The 18,249-nt window shown below is 41.9% G+C and overlaps 1 protein-coding gene across 1 annotated transcript in view; it reads right to left on the bottom strand.

Moving 5' to 3' along the window:
- Spag17 (sperm associated antigen 17) overlaps window positions 1–18,249 on the bottom strand; it is a 268,834-nt gene that overhangs the window by 25,884 nt on the left and 224,701 nt on the right. Inside the window, exons 39-45 of the mRNA XM_021157134.2 lie at window positions 17,925–18,024; window positions 17,735–17,782; window positions 14,694–14,793; window positions 13,538–13,631; window positions 11,534–11,908; window positions 7,863–7,999; window positions 5,443–5,627 (exon numbers count right to left, since the gene is read on the bottom strand). Coding sequence (XP_021012793.1) covers window positions 5,443–5,627; window positions 7,863–7,999; window positions 11,534–11,908; window positions 13,538–13,631; window positions 14,694–14,793; window positions 17,735–17,782; window positions 17,925–18,024 — 1,039 coding nt within the window. The remainder of the gene's footprint in view (window positions 1–5,442; window positions 5,628–7,862; window positions 8,000–11,533; window positions 11,909–13,537; window positions 13,632–14,693; window positions 14,794–17,734; window positions 17,783–17,924; window positions 18,025–18,249) is intronic.

An 18,249-nucleotide genomic window follows, 5' to 3' on the forward strand; every position in this document is an offset into this window, starting at 1 on the left:
TTTTTACAAATGCTGCTCAAATCTATGACTTGGAAGGTTCGCTTCAAGTCAAAAACATGGGGGAAAAGAAAGATGGGCTCATTAAAAAGTAATCTAATGTGATGGTGGATAATTATTTATAAAATGACTTTATGACCTGTCTGATTTCTGAGGTGGTCACTATAATTTCTTTGCCCGTTGTCTATTTTTTATTCCTTTTAGATAGCAAAAATTCATAATTGACACATTACAAATATAAATATATAATGGTAGACATAAAAGTAGATCTGTTTAGCATTTGTATGAAAAGTCTTTTCACTTGCATTACAAGCATGGAGCTGGACCTTCTGGTTTATCTCTTCAGCTTGGCGTCTACTGACTAGAAAATTTAAACATACAAGGAAAACACTGATAAAAATAAAGGGAAAATACTCGCTGGAGAGATGGCTCAGTGGTTATGAGCACTGACCAGAGTGCTCTTCCAGAGGTCCTGAGTTCAATTCCCAGCAACCACATGGTGGCTCTTAACCATCTGTAATGAGATCCAGTGCCCTCTTCTGTTGTGTTTGAAGACAGCAACAGTGTATTCACATACATAAAATAAATACAATACTAATCAGAGACTTCAGTATCACTTTCTACAATGAGCAGGTCAACTAGAGAGGGGGAAAAAAAAACCAACAAACCTCTAGCTATGACTTCAGTCTTTGACCAAATGAACATGGCAGACATATACTGAAGCTTCTATCTAAGAACAACTGACTGTAAGTTCATCTCTAACGCACATGGAATGTTCTTTAAGGTAGACCAAAGGATGATTCACAAAAAGTCTTTAAAAACATAGATGATTATAATAATATCTAGTATCATTTCAGACATCAGTAGCCTGAAATAATTAGTCAATTACAGAAAGAATCTGGAAAATTCTGTGGAAATTAAGCCCCATGCTCCTGAACAAAAAATGGAAGAGTGAAAGAGAAACTCAAGAGAGAGACTAGAATGCAGGTAAAGGAAGTCAGGTACAGGCAGACCCTGTAGGGGGCAGGCAGGGATCTCCAAGAGGGAGGTTTATCTCAAGAAATGTCTGCATTGATATGTGCACCAGTTTTCTCTCAGATACACGCCTGCATCCTTCAGGGCAGGATGATCTAAGGAGGTGAAATAGTCCATTCTGGGAAGCTGCCTGTGGTATAGGAAGTCATGACTCAAACAAGTCCCTAACTCTGACAGATTTGCCAGGTCACTCCCTCCCCAAAGAATATCTAATCAGTAAGGACACTTCGAGACAAGCTGAGCTGACTAGAAGAAGCTCAGGTCAGCCAAGGCACTTGGAAGGAGCAGAGATCAGGTGAACTGTCTGAAGAGGCCCAGGCCACCTGAGCTGCCTGAAAGAGACTTTCCCCAACATGTTGAGTGGCCTGCAGGCTGGGCATGTATTCTTTAAGTTTCTAGGTTTTGTGAGCTGTGAACCCTGCTGAGGTGATCTTTGGGATATAACTGTCTTTGAGTCATTTCTGTTCCTCTAAGTAGCCTCGCATCCATATTCCTATAATTAACCCCAGTAAAGACCACTGCTTCGCCAGAATGGACTTCGGTGGGCTTTTACTTTGGTCCATTGTTGGTTCCCTATCTTGAATGAGTAGACATTTGTTGATGTCTTCTCAGGAATAGTATCAGACAGCAATTAAAAAGGAAGAAAGATTTCGATTAAATAGTCCAAGATTACACATCAAGGAGCTAGAAAGGGATAAACCTAGCTCAAATTTGCTGAAGGAAGGAAAGAATAAAAACCAGAGTGGAAAATAAATCAACAGTAAGTAAAAAAAGAGCAGAGTCAATAAAACTGAGGCTTTATTTGAAAAAGTAAAGAAAATTCATAGCTCTCAATTAGCCAAAGAAAACTGGAAAAGAAAAAAAAAAGAAAAAGAAAAACAAAAATTTATGATACTTCAGAAATAAGAACCGTCCCAGAGAACTATCATGAATAGTTATATACCGCCAAATAGAATAACTTATATGAAATTTGAATATATTTCTTTAAAAACACAAATCATTGGAAAGAGAGGGCCCTTGGTCTTGCAAACTTTATATGTACAGGGGAACGCCAGGGCCAAGAAGTGGGAGTGGGTGGGTAGGGGAGTGGGGAGGGGAGGGTATGGGAGACTCTTGGGATAGCATTGGAAATGTAAATGAAGTAAATACCTAATAAATAAATAAATAACCCCACAAATCATCACATAGATTGAGTCAGGAAGAGAAAGAACACCTGGACAGATTGATACTGGAGAGAACGGATGATTAACACAAGGATTCCTGCGTTAGTCACTTTTCACATTGCTGTGCTGTGACAACATGCTTGACTGAAGCAGCTTAAAGAGCAATGGTTCAGTGTGGCTCACACATGAGGGATGGGCAGTCAGTCCAGCACAGCAGAGGAGACAGGTCTATGAGATGGCTGGCCACCCTGCATCTTGGGGAAGAAGTGCAGAGACAAGGATGGGACAGAGAGTAAGGGAATGTCCAACTAATGACTTGGCCCAACTTGAAACCCATCCCATGGGTAAGAATCAATCCTGGGTACTACTAATGATACTCTATTAGGCTTGCAGACAGGAGCTTAGAATGACTGTCCTCTGAGAGGCTCTACCCAGTAGCTGACTGAACAGATGCAGATACCTACTGCCAAACATTGGACAGACGTAAGGGACTCTTGTGGAAAAGCTGTGAGGAGGATGAAAGGCTCTGAAGGGAATAGGAACTCACAGGAAGACCAACAGAGTCAACTAACCTGGACTCCTGGGAGCTCTCAGAGACTGAACCACCAACCAAAGAGCATCACAGGCTGGACCACGACCCCCAGCACATATGAGCAGATATGCAGCTCAGTCTCCATGTAGGTCCCCCAACAAATGGAATGGGGACTGCCCCTAAAGTTGTAGCCTGACTGTGAAATCTGTCCCCCCACAGGGCTGCCTTGTTTGACCTTAGTGAGGGAGGATGTGCCTAACTCTTCAGAAACTGGATGCTCCAGGTTGGAGGATACAGAGGTGGGTCTCAGAGGAGAAGGAGAGGGAGGATAGGAGGAGAGACTCTGGGAGAGGGGCATATGGGGCAGCATTTGGAATGCAAGCAAGCAAACAAGCAAAACTGGGACTATCTCTGTAGAAGAATGAAAATGGAGTTACATTTAAGACTCTAACTCAAAATTTAAGGGAGAATGGACAAAAACTGAAACATGGTATTTCAAACTATAAAGTTCCCAGATAAATACATAAGGGGAGAAGTCTTACCAACATTGACCTTGGAAGTTATTTTGGTTATTACACCAAAAGCCAAAGACCCAATCAAGACCCAAAACATTCCTAAGTAAAATAATAATATATTAAAGTTAAAAATCTTCTGTACTATAAATGTAACAATAAAGTGAAGTTGCATTGAAAGCAAGCAACAAGCACAGAAAACATAACCCCAGCTTGTTTATGATGGGACACTTAAAGTTACAAAGAACTCATTTGATTCAGTCCTGGGGAAAACTCCAATAATCTGATGTAAAAATGAGCAAATTGAATTAGCATTTTCCCAGAGAACACATAAAAATGGCCAATTAGCACATTAAAAGTATACATTATTAATTATCAGACAGATACAAATTAAAACCATTAGGAGATACTACCACATACTCATTAAGATGACTAGTTTAAGAGAAAACCCCACTGGGCATAGTCGCACATGCCTTTAATCCCAGCACTCGGGAGGCAGAGGCAGGCAGATTTCTGAGTTTGAGGCCAGCCTGGTGTACAACGTGAGTTCCAGGAGAGCCAGGGCTTATACAGAGAGCCCTGTCTCGAAAAACCAAAAAAACCAAAGAGAGAGAGAGAGAGAGAGAGAGAGAGAGAGAGAGAGAGAGAGAGAGAGAGAGAGAGAGAACCCAAAGATAAGTCATATTGGACATCTGAGCAGCTACAGGACCTGGCAGCCCCTCCTTTGGGAGTGTATCCAAAAGAACTAAAAACTCCATCTTGTAAGGATAAACACTGCTCTGTACCCTGCAGTGCCATTCATGATAGTCAAGATAGAAAAACAACTTAGGTGCCCATTAATAGATGTGTGGATAAAAATAAGCAATGGTGGATCTAAACAAATGGAATAATATTAAAACCTGAACCAAGAGATCATGCCTTTTGTTATTGCATTGATAAACCTAGAGGATAGCATGGCAAGTGAAAGAAGTGAGACTTAGAAAATGTATCATCTCACTTTCATGTGGACTCACATGAAAACACAAACACATAGAAGTGGAGAACAAGCATGGCTACCAGGGGTTGAGTCAAGGCAGGAGGAGGAAACATGTCAAAGTCTACAAAGCAAGGGCTGGAGAGGTAGGAAGCTCAGTGGTTAAGGACACGTACTGCTCAGTCTTCCAGAGGACCTGAGTTCTGGTTCCAGCATCTCCACTGAGTGTCTTACCACATTCTGTAATTCCAATTCCAGGAACAATAAGGCCCCTTGGCAAACAAGTCTAGAGACCTAATGTTTATGAGGACTGGGGGCAGGAATACTGAACAATATACAGAATTCCTGCAGAGTGAGTAGATTCTGGCTACTCTTGACATAAAAATTACTTGCATAGCTGCAATAGTCTTTTGAAATATCTATGTGTTCTATGATATTATGTTATGGTTCTTAAATATGCACAATACTTTTTGAGAGAGATTTTCCTATCAGGCACAAACAAATGTTTATTCAGGTCATCACAGTTGGTGATTATTACAGTGTAATGGCTAATATTGGTTGCCAACTTGACATACCTGGAAAGAGGGAACATCAATTGAGGAATCATATCCATAAGATTGCCTGTAGGCAAGTTTATGGGGGCATTTTCTTGATGAATGATTGATGTAGGAAGGCCCAGCCCACAGTGGGTAGTGCCACCCCTGGGAAGGTGGTTCTGGGTTCTATAAGAAAGCATGCTGGTAAGCAATGATTCCCCCATGGTCTCTGCTTCATTTCCTACCTCCAGGTTCTTCCCCTGAGTTCCTGCCTTGACTTCCCTTCATGAGAGAATACAACCACAAGCTGGAATCATCCTTTACATGCTCAAGTTGCTTTTGGCCATGGTTTTTATGGCAGCAAGAGAGAGGAAACTAGGACATACCATTTCAAGTCCTGAGTACTAATTATTGAAGTGCTTGTAGAAATTATTTGTTTTTGCTAGGTTAGATCCAGAGTTGTGTGGCTTCTACTGAAGCCTGAATAATGACTTACAGAAGGTATGAAAGCAGGTATCATGTGTTGGAGTCCAGTCTATGCTGACTTGTTCAAAAATGTGTGAAAAGATAAAAAGAAATAAAGGATGTGATTATTCAGAATTCAGGATGCCATTATAGTTCACTAAGTGGTCATTAATATAGGAAAGACAGGCATTAAAGGAACATGGGCAGGCACCTGGTGCTTTTGCCTCACCTGCAGAAGTCCACGCCGACATTCTTGAGCTTCACAATGGTCGCATAGGTGTGTCCTTCTTTAAGCACTCCAAACTTCACAGATGGTGGGAGAAGGTGGAACCCAAAAGGGGATGCGTTTGGGTTATACATAGCAGCAGATGCAACAGAGGATGTATTCACTTTCCCCCCAACAGGATCTTCCACCTTTGTAGAGCAGAGACATTGACAAAAGGGAGAAGGGGAGTTTCTGATTAAAGAAAATACTGCTGACACCAGAGGGAAGACTTAAAAATGTACATGCAATCCTTACAACATCCTTATATAAATAGTTTAGGTTTTGGTTAGAAGAAAAGAAAGTGCACATTCAGAGTTGAAAGAAATCATTTGCTGAATGCTTAAGTGAGAAGTCTTAACCCCAGGTTCGCCTGATTCTTAGGTTCATGTTCTTTCCTCTGGGACAGTGTCTAACCAGGGTTGCATAGGTTCCTTCAGAGTCTTCTGGAATACTCAGGATTATGGTCCCCATTCCTGGAGTTTCAGACTCTCTGTGTCCAGAGTGGGGAGGGTTTTGCATTTAAAACATTTTCTGGTGTTGCCAATGCTGCTGATCTGGAAGCCACACAGTGAACTTCTGCTCTCCGCCCATCACTGACATCACCCAGTAATTAACCTACAGACTCTCTGTCACAGATCAGACCTAGAGAGTCAGAATCAGCATCTCCAACAAACTCATACATAATACATATTCACATTTAAGTTTTCAAGCATGATTATCAGTTACATATGCTCAGCAACATGATGATTCAACTGTAACATGGCAATGCCATTGTGACAGCTAGCATGTGCCATGGAAGTAAAGAAAGGATATATATATATATATATATATATATATATATATATATATATATATATATATATATACTTGTGAGCATAAATAAGTATTTCTATCAGAGCTGGTGGGAAAACTTTATCGAAGAGAGGAAATCCACAGTGGTTAAAGGAGAGTGATCTGGTCAGGGTAGGATGAAAGAGCACATTTTAACTAATAGATTGCTATGGTCCATTTTCAATATGAGATGCTCTTAGGGCTTGTCAGAGTCATAGAGAACAAGAGTGCTGGGTCTCTCCCTCCTTGGGTGTTGGGTCTCTCCCTCTTTGGGTGTTGACTGATGCCTACTGGTCTCAGAACTTTGAAAGCTGAAAGCCACTTTTGCCTTTTTTTTTCTATGCTGGCATACCATTATGCAGAATTATATATTGAAAACTGTTTCATTTCCAGTAAAGTCTTGAATTTATTATTCTATTTCCAACAACATGAGGTCATAGTTTTTGCCAGCTCAAATTCTTTTGACATTATCCTAAGCTTTGTTAAGTGAAAGGTCTTGGGTTTTAGGTTTCAGGGGTACAGTACTCCTTTGAGGTAGATCATCAGAAGAGTATTAATGCTATAGACAGACAGGCTGACAGCACCAAGGGAAGAGCTTGGAGAAGAGTTCAGGCCCACGTTGATAGAGAGCCTCAGCTTTAAAACAGGATTCCCAAGAGATTACCGCTGACCTTGTCCAAATTTATTGGTCAGCCACACCCAGAGGGAAATGTTTACGAAGACAGCCTGTCTCCCAAGATGATCTGTCTTCCCTGAAGTAGACAATTCCAGCACAGACCACAGATCCACACATAACCTCCAGAGCTGCCCCCTGCTGCCCCCCTGCCCCGCACCCCTATAACAGGTCCCAGCTAGCTTTTCCCTTTGCAGACACCCTTCATTCCCTGAGGAGAGAGGCTTCTCCTATCTGTGTGTATTAATGAACACAGTCCTGTCTGTTGAAGTCAGACTCTGGATTCTTTCTGTCTTTTGTCTTCCTATATCTAACATGTGTGACAGAGTAACGGGTCCCTTCTTATAGGTTTCAAATGAAGTGGCTGGATAGGAAGATTGTAAAGTTTCCTTTTCCTTTGGACCAAGGTTGGCAATTCTTAGGAGTGACCAGGCAGTGTTGAAAGAATAGCAGGTGACAATAGACAGCTTTGTGGCTGTCCTTAAGTGAGGGTACACAGGGCAGGGAGGGCAAGGTTCAAGGCAAACAAGTGACTTTAGGTTTGCAAACATAAAAGACTGCAGTTTGAGGAATTATTGCCATTTAACCAGAATGGAGAGACTTTACAAAAAGGCATAGCCCTGGCTGACAGGCAGAAGAGAGGCCAATAGTGTCTGTAAATGACAGCGAGCACTTGAATTATTCTTCCCAAAGTGACTGCTCCCAGGGACCTGCCAGTTGGCTGGTGAATCTCAGAAGCTGGTGCCAGCCAGTGGGAGCAGAGCCTTTTTTGTGTGTGTGCTCCTGTGGGAGAATGGTAAGGGCACAGAACTGGCACAAAACTGAGTGCATTTCAATTGCACAGAGTGCCCTGGAAGACTTGCCCAAGCATCTCTGTTACCTTGGCATGAGGCTGAGACTTGGGCTTGGAGCTCATCATGTAATGAGGTAACCTCACTTTCTCTTTTCTTGCTTGTCCAGTAACATCCTGCAGCAATGACTGGGTTGGAATTTTGATTGGCATATAAATGTCTGGCTCTGTTAGAGAAAAAAAATTAAGTTAGAGCACATCTGAGATATTGTTAGAACATAGAAGGGCATGAACCAGCCTGGAAACTTTCTCCAGTCATTCCTTTCTTTGTAATTAATTTTTACTTTAGTACTATATAATAATACATTGATATATTTACTTTATTACTTATGTGCATGTAGATATATTTATGTGCATACAATTGTTAGTGTGTGTGTGTGTGTGTGTGTGTGTGTGTGTGTGTGTGAAGGGGCAGGTGTCCTAGAACCCAGAAGGTGGCATTAGAACTTCTGGAGGCTAAGCCATCTCTCCAGCCCTATCTTCAAGCCTTAAAGGGCTTACTTAAAGAAATAAAACCTTTCACTAGTCCTCATTTTCCATTTGTTCATTCTGCTAGGTAGTTCTACAGACATTGCCTCTCTCTGTTCCTTTCAGGTCCTCTGAGATGGCAGGCAGGTGCTGGTAGCATGGTTAAACAAATAGAATTCTATGTTTCAAGTAACTTCCCTTACATTCTGGTATTCAGGATTCTTTCTGTTAAGTTGTGTAGCTAGTGGAACACTGATCTTGAAAGATTTCTGACCACTAAGGGGCCTCACCTTAAGAAATTTCAAGTCTATTCCAGTTCCTATAGCTCTAAAACATGGCATACTAGTTATAAATGGATATAAAACCAGAGCTTTAAGACCTTAGCATGGTAATTTTCCCCCATCCCAGTCATTTGAAGGAGGCTGCAGAAGTGAAAAACCTACAAAGCCACAGCTGTTTATATTTGCTCCAAATATTCAGGAGGGTTGAACTAAAAATTCTTTAAAAATAATCCTATTTAAACATCTTTTCTTGGGTAGGGGGGCTGAAGAGATGGCTTGGCGGTTAAGAGCACTTGCAGCTCTTCCAGAGGAGCTGATTAGATCTCAGTGTTCATGTGGGATAGCTCACAACCACCTGTGATTCCAAATCACAGGGCTCTGTCCCCCCCACCCCCCGCCACCGCCGGCTTTTTTCTGCAGATACCTGCACACAAGTACCAGACAATCGCACACATGTACAAATTGGAGGGCAGAATTCGAATCACAAAGCAGGGATCACTGAGCATGCATCATCTACAGGCAGGTACTGAGAGCTCTGAGAGCACTGAGCTGCCATGGGGAGCTGAGGAGGGGTTGACAGGATTGGGGGTGGGGTGGGGGGTGGATTAGTGTGCTGTGAGGGGGCCCCAAGGGACTGAAAGGGACCCTTTAGCCTGTGTGCTCAGTGTGCCAGCTATTCCCCCTTGAATTTTCACTTCTACCCTATAAGCATCTGGGAACATGGCATTCTGGTGTGTGTCCTTGGGACTGCACATGTCCCCAGCAGAGCCATAAGTCCTGGTCCTGGATAATTCTACGGAAGTTGATGAAGACACCACCATTCTGCCTATTGGTGTAGAAGAGTTGGAAACTTGGGTCTCTAGGATCAGGGCCCCTGCTGCATGGGAGTGAGCTGCCCTTTGTGGGTGAGAATCAGATCAAAGGAAGACAAGGGTGGGTCAAGAGGAAGGCAGGGGGAATATAAAGGCAAACAAGCTAGCACACATGTGCTTATGTGCCGCTTCACCTTGGAGAGGAGGTGGCTATCTGTGGGGCTCACCCTGCTGCCTCTTCTCTGCTTTACAGGAGTAAATCCACCACCTCTACCCTTTTTAGTCAACTTTGAGTTTTCTCATTAAGAAAACTGAGAAGGTGCAGTGACTACAGCTGAAATGTTCTCTATCTGCCTCTCCTTCCTCTCTCTCTCTCTCTCTCTCTCTCTCTCTCTCTCTCTCTCTCTCTCTCTCTCTCTCTCTCTCTCTCCCTCTTTACAGATGTGGGACAATGAAGTTCAGAAGATAAATTGCCTAAGAAGCTGTAATGAGTGTTAGGGGTGGAATGTGAACCCCAAAGAGTCAGATTCCACAGGGCACCAAAACTATCTGGGTACCATCATCTCAGGGTAGCTTCTAGCAAAACAGTCATAGGACATAGGTCAGACAGGCCCTGTTGTCGATCAGGAGTAAGCAGGGTCTCTGGAGGCGGAGCTCAGCAGTTAGTGTTCTGATGCCTGTGAGCCACCATTCTTCATGTAGGCAGCCTTTTTAATAGCTTTAGCCAATGATGCTAATTAACTGCTCATAACTTTATTACTCCTAATGGGAAATCCTGACAAGGAGATTGCCATGTGCTGTGTGTTGCACCAAGAAGTTCATGTATATTAAGCAGGTGGATTTTCACTACTCTCCTATGCATCTTGCCATGTGCATATCATGATATCTGCCTGGCAGAAGAGGAGACAGAAGAACTAAAAAACTCTTTACCTCCACAGCATGTTATACAGGCTAACTTTCGGATCAACCTTGATTTTTCTTTTTTCGCAAATGCCCATTCAGTTGACCAGCCCAACAGACTCACTTCAGTGATGAATTTCCAAGTAATTATTTTTTACTATTTTTCTCTGTATGTATGTTGTATGTATATGTCCACATTCTTCTCTCTCTCTCTCTCTCTCTCTCTCTCTCTCTGTGTGTGTGTGTGTGTGTGTGTAAAAAGTGTGTGGGTGCATTGCACAGGTATGCAGAGGTCAGATGTTGATGTTTGGTCTCTTTCTCAATTGTTTTCCACTTTAACTCTTGAGACACTCTCTTGTTGAACCAAATTTGGCTAGAGTTGCTGTCCAGCAAGCCCCAGGACTCTCCTGCCTCTGCCTCCACAGCTCTGAATTTCCGGGAATGCACTGTCACATCCAGCTCTTCACATATGTGCTTCCGGATGATGGAACCCAGGTATGCTACAAGGCAAGCACTTCCATCACCATTGAGCCATCTCCGCCACCTGCTTCTCTTCATCTCTACTTTGGCTGCCTACTCCTTCCTTCCCTTCTCACAGGCTCTCACCATCACAACTAGCACAAGTATCTTCTATGTCTTTGTGGGTTCTTTTTCTTTGGATACACAGTCTTGCTAAGTTGGCCAGGCTAGCCTAAACTTACAATCCTCCTGCCTCAGCTTCTCAAGTAGGTGTAACTTCTCCTTTTTCAAATTTTATGAGTGTGAGTGTTTTGCCTGCCTGTATGTCTGTGTACTACATGAATACTGAATACCCAAGGTAGCCGGAAGAGGGTGTTGGATACCTTGAAACTGGAGTTACAGATGGTTGGAAGTCCCATGTGGGTGCTTGGAATAGAATCCAAGTATTCTAGGGGAGCAGCCAGTGCCACCTCCCCCTAGCCCCCAGTGCCATACCTGAGTAACATTTTAATATCTAAATTACACACATATATAATTATATATAAAATATTATAAATATATGATATAAATATGTAAATTGTATGATGCCAGGGAGCAGGGTCAGTCAGTGAAGCATTTCCTGCACATGGAGACCTGAACTTGGATCCTCAGCATATAGAATGCTAGGTATGGAAGCAAGTGCCTGAAATCTCAGTGCTGGAGACAAGAGGATCCTGCATTCTGCAGACATAAAACATTTACTTTGAACCTGTGAGATAAAGAAAGCAAACAACAGTCATACCTTCAGTAGGAGGTCTGGTGACATTTTCAGTTTGGCTTTGGCTAACAGACTCCTTGGTAGATTTTATTAGATCTTCAATTTGGTTTTGGCTAGCAGACTTCTTGGTATATTTCTTAAACTTTTCAGTGAAGTTTTGGATAGCAGATTCCTTAGTATCTTTGGTTTCAATTTCAGTTTGACTTTGACCAACAGACTCCTTGGGAGATATTGTTACATTTTCATATTGGTTTTGGGAAGAAGAGGTCTGGAGAGATTTGGTTACGTATTCCGTTTCTTTTTCCCTAGGAGATTCTTGGATATTCTCAGCAACCTCCTGGTTTAGAAAGGGATGTGTATTTGTGTATTCTTTTTCTGTATCTATGGTCAGTGTAGAATCTAAAAATCCCAAAACAAACAATAAAAGTCACATCATGGTCAATGACACAGAGACAACTGATACTTATACAAACAACACTGAACAATGGATTTCTCAATGAGAAGGATGCCTCCCCACTCTCCCATGAGCACATCATTGAGAGATTCCTCACAATAAGATCCTGGCTTGCCACTAACAAACAAGGCAGTGTCTGCAGAGTGCATACTCCCTTGGAGCTGGCTGGATCTTGTGAGCAGAAGGACCAGATGGAGCTGTCACCATGCTGTGTTACCAAGAGGCCAAACCATCTGCCTCTATCTTTACCTACTAAACAAAAATGATTTTCAACATATTCATTACTGTGAAAAGTGCATCTCTTCATTAGAATATGTATCTTTAAGAAACAGATACAATATGAAACAAAATTAAATATGATTGGGAAGGGAAATAGATATAAAGCTGCTTAAAGACTGTCTTGAAAGCCTGTTGTCCTTTGGAGGAGTGGACTGGGCTTTCTCCGGGCTGTGGTGAGCTTGACCACTCAGGGCCATCAGCTCAGGATCACTGATCTCTCCTCACCACAATCACAAGTTGGGTTTCTAGCCCTGATCTTTGCTTTGCATTCTTTCTTTAAAAGTCCATGCTTTTTCTGACCCTGCACAATCTGGGTAGATATACTGTAGTTATAACATGCAGTAGAAAGTTCTTCTCTTTGGGCCTCCTCACTATTCAACTTACAGAGAAGGGCTACATTCTATTTCAATGTCAACCCTTTCAGCTTCTCAGCACACATCTGCTGAGAATACATTCTCTTTTGTCTCCATGTTCCATTGTTATACCTAAGAAGAGAATGATTCCACCATGTCTTCTGATATACGGTTCCCTAATAAAACTCATGCATTTCTACCTTTGGTTTGTTACATGATGTTTTGATGCCATATGGTCTCTTTTGGACGACAATAGTTGTCCCATCTTTTTGGTTTCATGATACTGACTCTGAGTATGTATGTGTGGTGCTGGGCACTAAACCTAAGGTCACATGCCTGTTAGCCAAGGGTTCTAAGATTGAACAATGTTTGCACCATGACCCTGACTTATTTGAAGAGACCACGCCAGTTGTATTGTACAATGTCTACGGACTGGCACACATTTGTCAATTATGTTCTCTTTCTTGGACTCAGATTACGGATTTTTGACATGAATTCTGTAGAGTTACTATTGCACTCTGTGAGGAAGGCCCTCAAGAATAGAAAGTCTTAGCTTTGATAAAAACTTAATTACTTGGCTAAGGTGTAAAATGCTGTATCTTTGTGGGACATGAATATTCATTTCACTTGCTGTAATTAACAAGCACATGAATTATGTCGAGACCATGTGAATTCTCCAGTCTCACCAAACCTCTCATTCGTCCTGTGGTTAGTTTGATTTTCCAAATGCTTTAGGTATAAATAATGGAACTGAAATTCAATTTACATCTTGCTCTCTTTATATAACTCCAACATATCTGTAGCATGTAGCCAACGGCATGTTTGCTTACCCGCGGTCATTGAGACAACAGATGTGAGAACCAGCTACATCCGAAGGGGCTGTATTGGCTGTGGGTCAGTTCAGCTCAGGTGATAGGCATGGGAACCATCTTAACATCTTACCCGAGTAGAGATCCGGAACAGCTGTCATGGGTTTGACCTCATCTTTCTTCACAAAAGGAGGCAGGCTTTTGGAAAGCTTCTCCAGATAATCATACTTAATGGAAAAGTCATAAGACTTACGTCAGATACACGCTTATTTTAAGTAACTGTCACAGATATGTTAGCTAAGATAATGGGCGATGGTGACCAGGCCCTGAAGGTGAGGTTGACAACTAAAATTCTGCAAGAGACATAGATTTCTGGTCGTTGTTAACTAGTCATGGTTTTTGGAGTTTCATCTGATTAGTAATAGTATTCTGAATTTTCAAGAGCTCCAGGGCATTGTTGACACATGAAAGTGTTCACTTGGCTTTGCAGGTTCAGTGAGGGGGAGGCGGTTGTGTGGCTTAGGGTCATAGGAATGGGCTCACATGGAAGAGGAGAATGTTCAGTGTCTGTGGGCTTCTAAGAACTTGCAGTAAGTTAATGGTGTTTTGACAGTTGATGGCTGAGGAAACTCTAATGAAATAAAACCTCAAATTGGAGTTTGGTGGTTTGAATATGCTTGCCTCTGGTAGTGGCACTATTTGGACATGTGACCTTGTTGGAGTAGGTGTGGCCATGTTAAAGTAGGTATGCCACTCTGGGGGTGGGCTTTCATAGCCTTCTCCTAGATTCCTGGAAGCTAGTCTTCTCCTGACAACCTTCAGATGAAGATGCAGAACTCTCAGCTCCTCCTGAACCATGCCTGCCTGAATGTTGCTATGTTCCCACCTTGATGATACTGGACTGAACCTCTAAACCTGTAAGCCGTCCCCAATTAAATGTTGTCCTTATAAGTGTTGCCTTGGTCATAGTGTCTGTTCACAGCAGTAAAACCCTAGCTAAGATAGAGTTTGTTATCAGCAGGTTAATCAGCAACAGAGAGTGCTTGGCTCAAAGAAGAGCTTAGAAGGTAAGAGGCAGATTGATTAATGGTTACGTGCAAGGGAGAGAAGGGAGCAGCAGTCACACATGGGTAGAGAGTTTATTGTGTATGCTTGTGCAAACACAGATTTCGAAGTGTGAGAGTTATTTGGTCATGTTGTTGCAAAAGGCCCAGAGTATCAGGAAAGATTTTTAACATGCAATGCACCATTTTATCAAGATTAAATGATTATCAATTACATCTAATTACCTGTGACTTAAATAACGAGCTCAATTCAGACTTAAAATAAGGTGTGACTTCTTTTGTCTTAATTTGCATTAGGTAGCTTTGTGTTTTCTTGATAGCGTTCCTGATTCACAATTCCACAATGATATGAAAGAGAAGACACACAAAACACATTGGAAAAATTATTTTGCTTGTGCTTTCGCTCCAAATCCCACTGGAAACCATTACAACCACTGATGAGAAAACTGAGGAGAAAAAATTGGATGGACATTTCTCCCTCTTGGGATAGGGTCTCACTATTTAGCCTTGGCTGGCCTGGAATTAGTGTTATAGACCAATTAGCCTTGAGCACACAGAGACCCACTTGCCTCTGCCTTCTAGTAATGGGATTGAAGGGGTGCTCCATCTAATGCTTGCACTTGGGGATAGGGTGCTCACTTCGTACTTCCATAATCACATTTCTTCTTTTGTAAATCAGATTCTTGTATGAGATAGGGACTAACAATGCCAGTTGATCTCAAATGTCTAAAGCCATGGTGCCCTTCCAATGTATGGGTGTTTTTGAGGCTGTGAGGTAGTCCAGGGTGTAAGTGACAGCTTCCATAATTTCAGTAGCAGCAGCAGCCACCACACAATACAAAGAGCTAAGCCCAAGAGGCTGTTAGAAAGTTAAGGGGCAACCCACACTGCTTTCTTTGAGTTGGCTCTTCCAAATCAGAATGCCTTTACTGGGGAGGCAATACACAGGGAAGGCTAGTGAGATCTAAACTGGGGTTCAGGTGAGCCTTGTTATCTCCATTTTATAGTAAAAACCTAAAGACTAGATATGTACTCTACAGCATAATTAGTTCAGAGTCGGGCTGAATGACAAGCTATGTTATACATCTTTAAGCTCATGATCTTGACAACTGCATCTTCTAAGCAACTGTCAGCCACCAAGGCTGATGCGCTTCACATTTTATAGATAGGCAAACAGAATCCCTGAAGGGAAACAACCAGTTAGTATAGTAGACTTCGCAAGAAATCATACTTTAGCTGTCCCTAGACATGCTTGCTGACTCTGAGATCAGTGACTGTGCACAGACTGCATGCCTGGAAGGACTGTGAAGGTACAATCAATATGCCATCTTATTTAAACAAGTCTAATTTGCCATTACAATACCTTCTCTCTCCTGCCTCACTGGGCTTCCCCTTCAAGTATGGCAGTCTGGAGGCTGCTCACATGGAATCAATGAACCTGGCAATCGAGAGGTCTACACTCCTTTGTTCCAGTCTCAGTGTTGAGTCTTCGAATGATCTCATATCTGCTGTGTGTCTTCCATGTCCTGGCCATGCTGGTTTACTTATCGTCTGCCCCCATTGCCTGTTGCCACCATTTTTATTTTTATGCCACACAGTTAGATTATGAGCCTCACCTTCCCCGGTTTGTGATGAACCACCCGCCCACAAGTTAAAATTTTGAATTGTGACTATTTAGATTTAAAAAATTATGAATAGCTTATGAATAGCCACAACATTTAAGAGAGGTTAAAAGAGTATGCCCTCAGATCCTTGATAATTATATATGTGTGTACAAAGACAGAGGGGGACTCAGGGCGCCTAGCTCTTGCTTATTAAGATGTAGGGAAAAGGGAGATAGTGCCATCACTTGTGTACCTACTGATGACCCCATCAGGGTCCAATCGATCCTCCCAATCCATTCACAATCCAGCAAATAATCACATAGACAGCACTGATTAAACCACATGAGTCACACAACAAACTGAAGTCATGAGTCTGAGCAGGGGCAGTGGAAGAGGAGGGAGGCTGGGAGGGGTAGGGGAGAGATAAGAAGGATACAGGCAAAATAGTAGCCAGAATACATTGAATACATGTATGAAGCTGCCAAAGAACATAAAAACTATATTGTCATACCAATTCTCATCATTATTGAATCATAATAATATTCTTATTTTTATTGGCCATATCCATTTTCTTACAGATGTAGCAATTTTGAGATTGGTAATAAAATTTAAAAGTGCATTAAACAAACAAACAAACAAAAAACAAACAAACAAATAAAAACAGCAAGTCACCATCTCCTTTTGTCCCCTAAGCTCCCAGTCTCATCCCCACAGACAGCCCCTCATTCATTGTTTCTAGGCCATAACACCTAGGAAGGTTTTTTGTTTTTTTGTTTTTTTCCTAGCCTTTTCCTGAATCTGATTTCCAGCCTTCCCTGTGAGAGGTATTTCCCTTCTATGGACAGGGAAGGGGCATCTCTCTCCAGGCCTCACCGATTTCTCAGAGGTTATTGCTATTAGGTAATACTTTTCATCACATATATTTACTCTTGGCTTTCTAGTAATCAAAAAGAATATATAGATTTGCAGGCCCAGTCATTTCTTTATATTTTCACTTTTTAAATGACATCCACTCTCTCATACAAAGCTTAAAATAAATCCAAATTATTTTCTCTGACCAGTTTGTCTTTTGTTATGGGGATCTCAGCCAGGAACCTAAGATGTGTAGGCACAAGAAGGTTTTCTTCCACTACAGACAACATGCTTCTTCCGGTTCAACCTTGTCAATGAAAAGTAAGTCTTATTGTCCCATTTTCCAATAATTCTAAAATGTAGCCCTGACAACTTAATAAAGCCGATGGTTCTGAAGGGAGCAATTCATGTGTCTAAGCAGCTGCCCACCACAGATACATAAACACATTTGGCTTCTTTCATGGATTAAAAAGCTGGAGTTGAAATCCTAAGCACGGGCTGAAGGGAAAAGAAATATAAGGTGTTCAGGATACATTTCTGAAGCAGACATCATGAATCCTGAGTGTCTGTGACTAAGTCCCAAAATGTTTATGAGTATATTAGGACTGACAGAAGTCCAGGGAAAGCCCAGAGAGTTCTGGTACAGGAGAGAGGAAGGGTCTACCTAATGGCCCAACAGCTGCCTGCCTGCCACTGTGCCTTGTTGAAGCAGTGGCTGGGAGCCTGTAGAATCTGGTAACCTATAGACTTCTTAAGATTCCTCAACTTTGGTCTTCTTACAACCTTATGTTTATACCAGGGCAGAATTACCTCTGTTGCTCAAGCTTTTCTTTCCAGCTCGTTCCTTGTGACGTACTCCTGTGTGAAAAGAAGAAAAATATAGTGAAGAGTCACTGCTCTCAAACACTGTATACTGGGAGATGGCTGCGATAATTCCCACACCCCTCCATTCCTTATTGTATGCCAGCACTAACTAGAACAGGCGTCCATCATAGCTTACCCCCACTTCTTTTCAAGGAATTCTTTAGTGTAGTTGTCTGGTGAACATTTTGGAGGCGAAGCCATAGATTGCTTGAATAAATCTGTTAGGTGGGCTGCAACTTTAAACACAACACATTAGTGTTAGCATTGTCTTCTTTTATTTTTATTTTAAATTTAACTTTATTTTTAGTATTGACTTCTTTATAACATTTCTTCCTTACATAATTACTCACCTGTAAGCTCTTCAATAGCCCACATTTAAGTTACCAGTTGATTTGGAGGATTTTTGCACCCATGCTGTAGCGTGCAGTAATCAGACACCCTACTTTCTGTGGGATGTGTAT

This window comes from Mus caroli, unplaced genomic scaffold (genome assembly GCF_978045245.1).
Source record: "Mus caroli unplaced genomic scaffold, Mus_caroli_1 scaffold_3, whole genome shotgun sequence".
In the NCBI taxonomy this organism is placed as follows: Eukaryota; Metazoa; Chordata; class Mammalia; order Rodentia; family Muridae; genus Mus; species Mus caroli.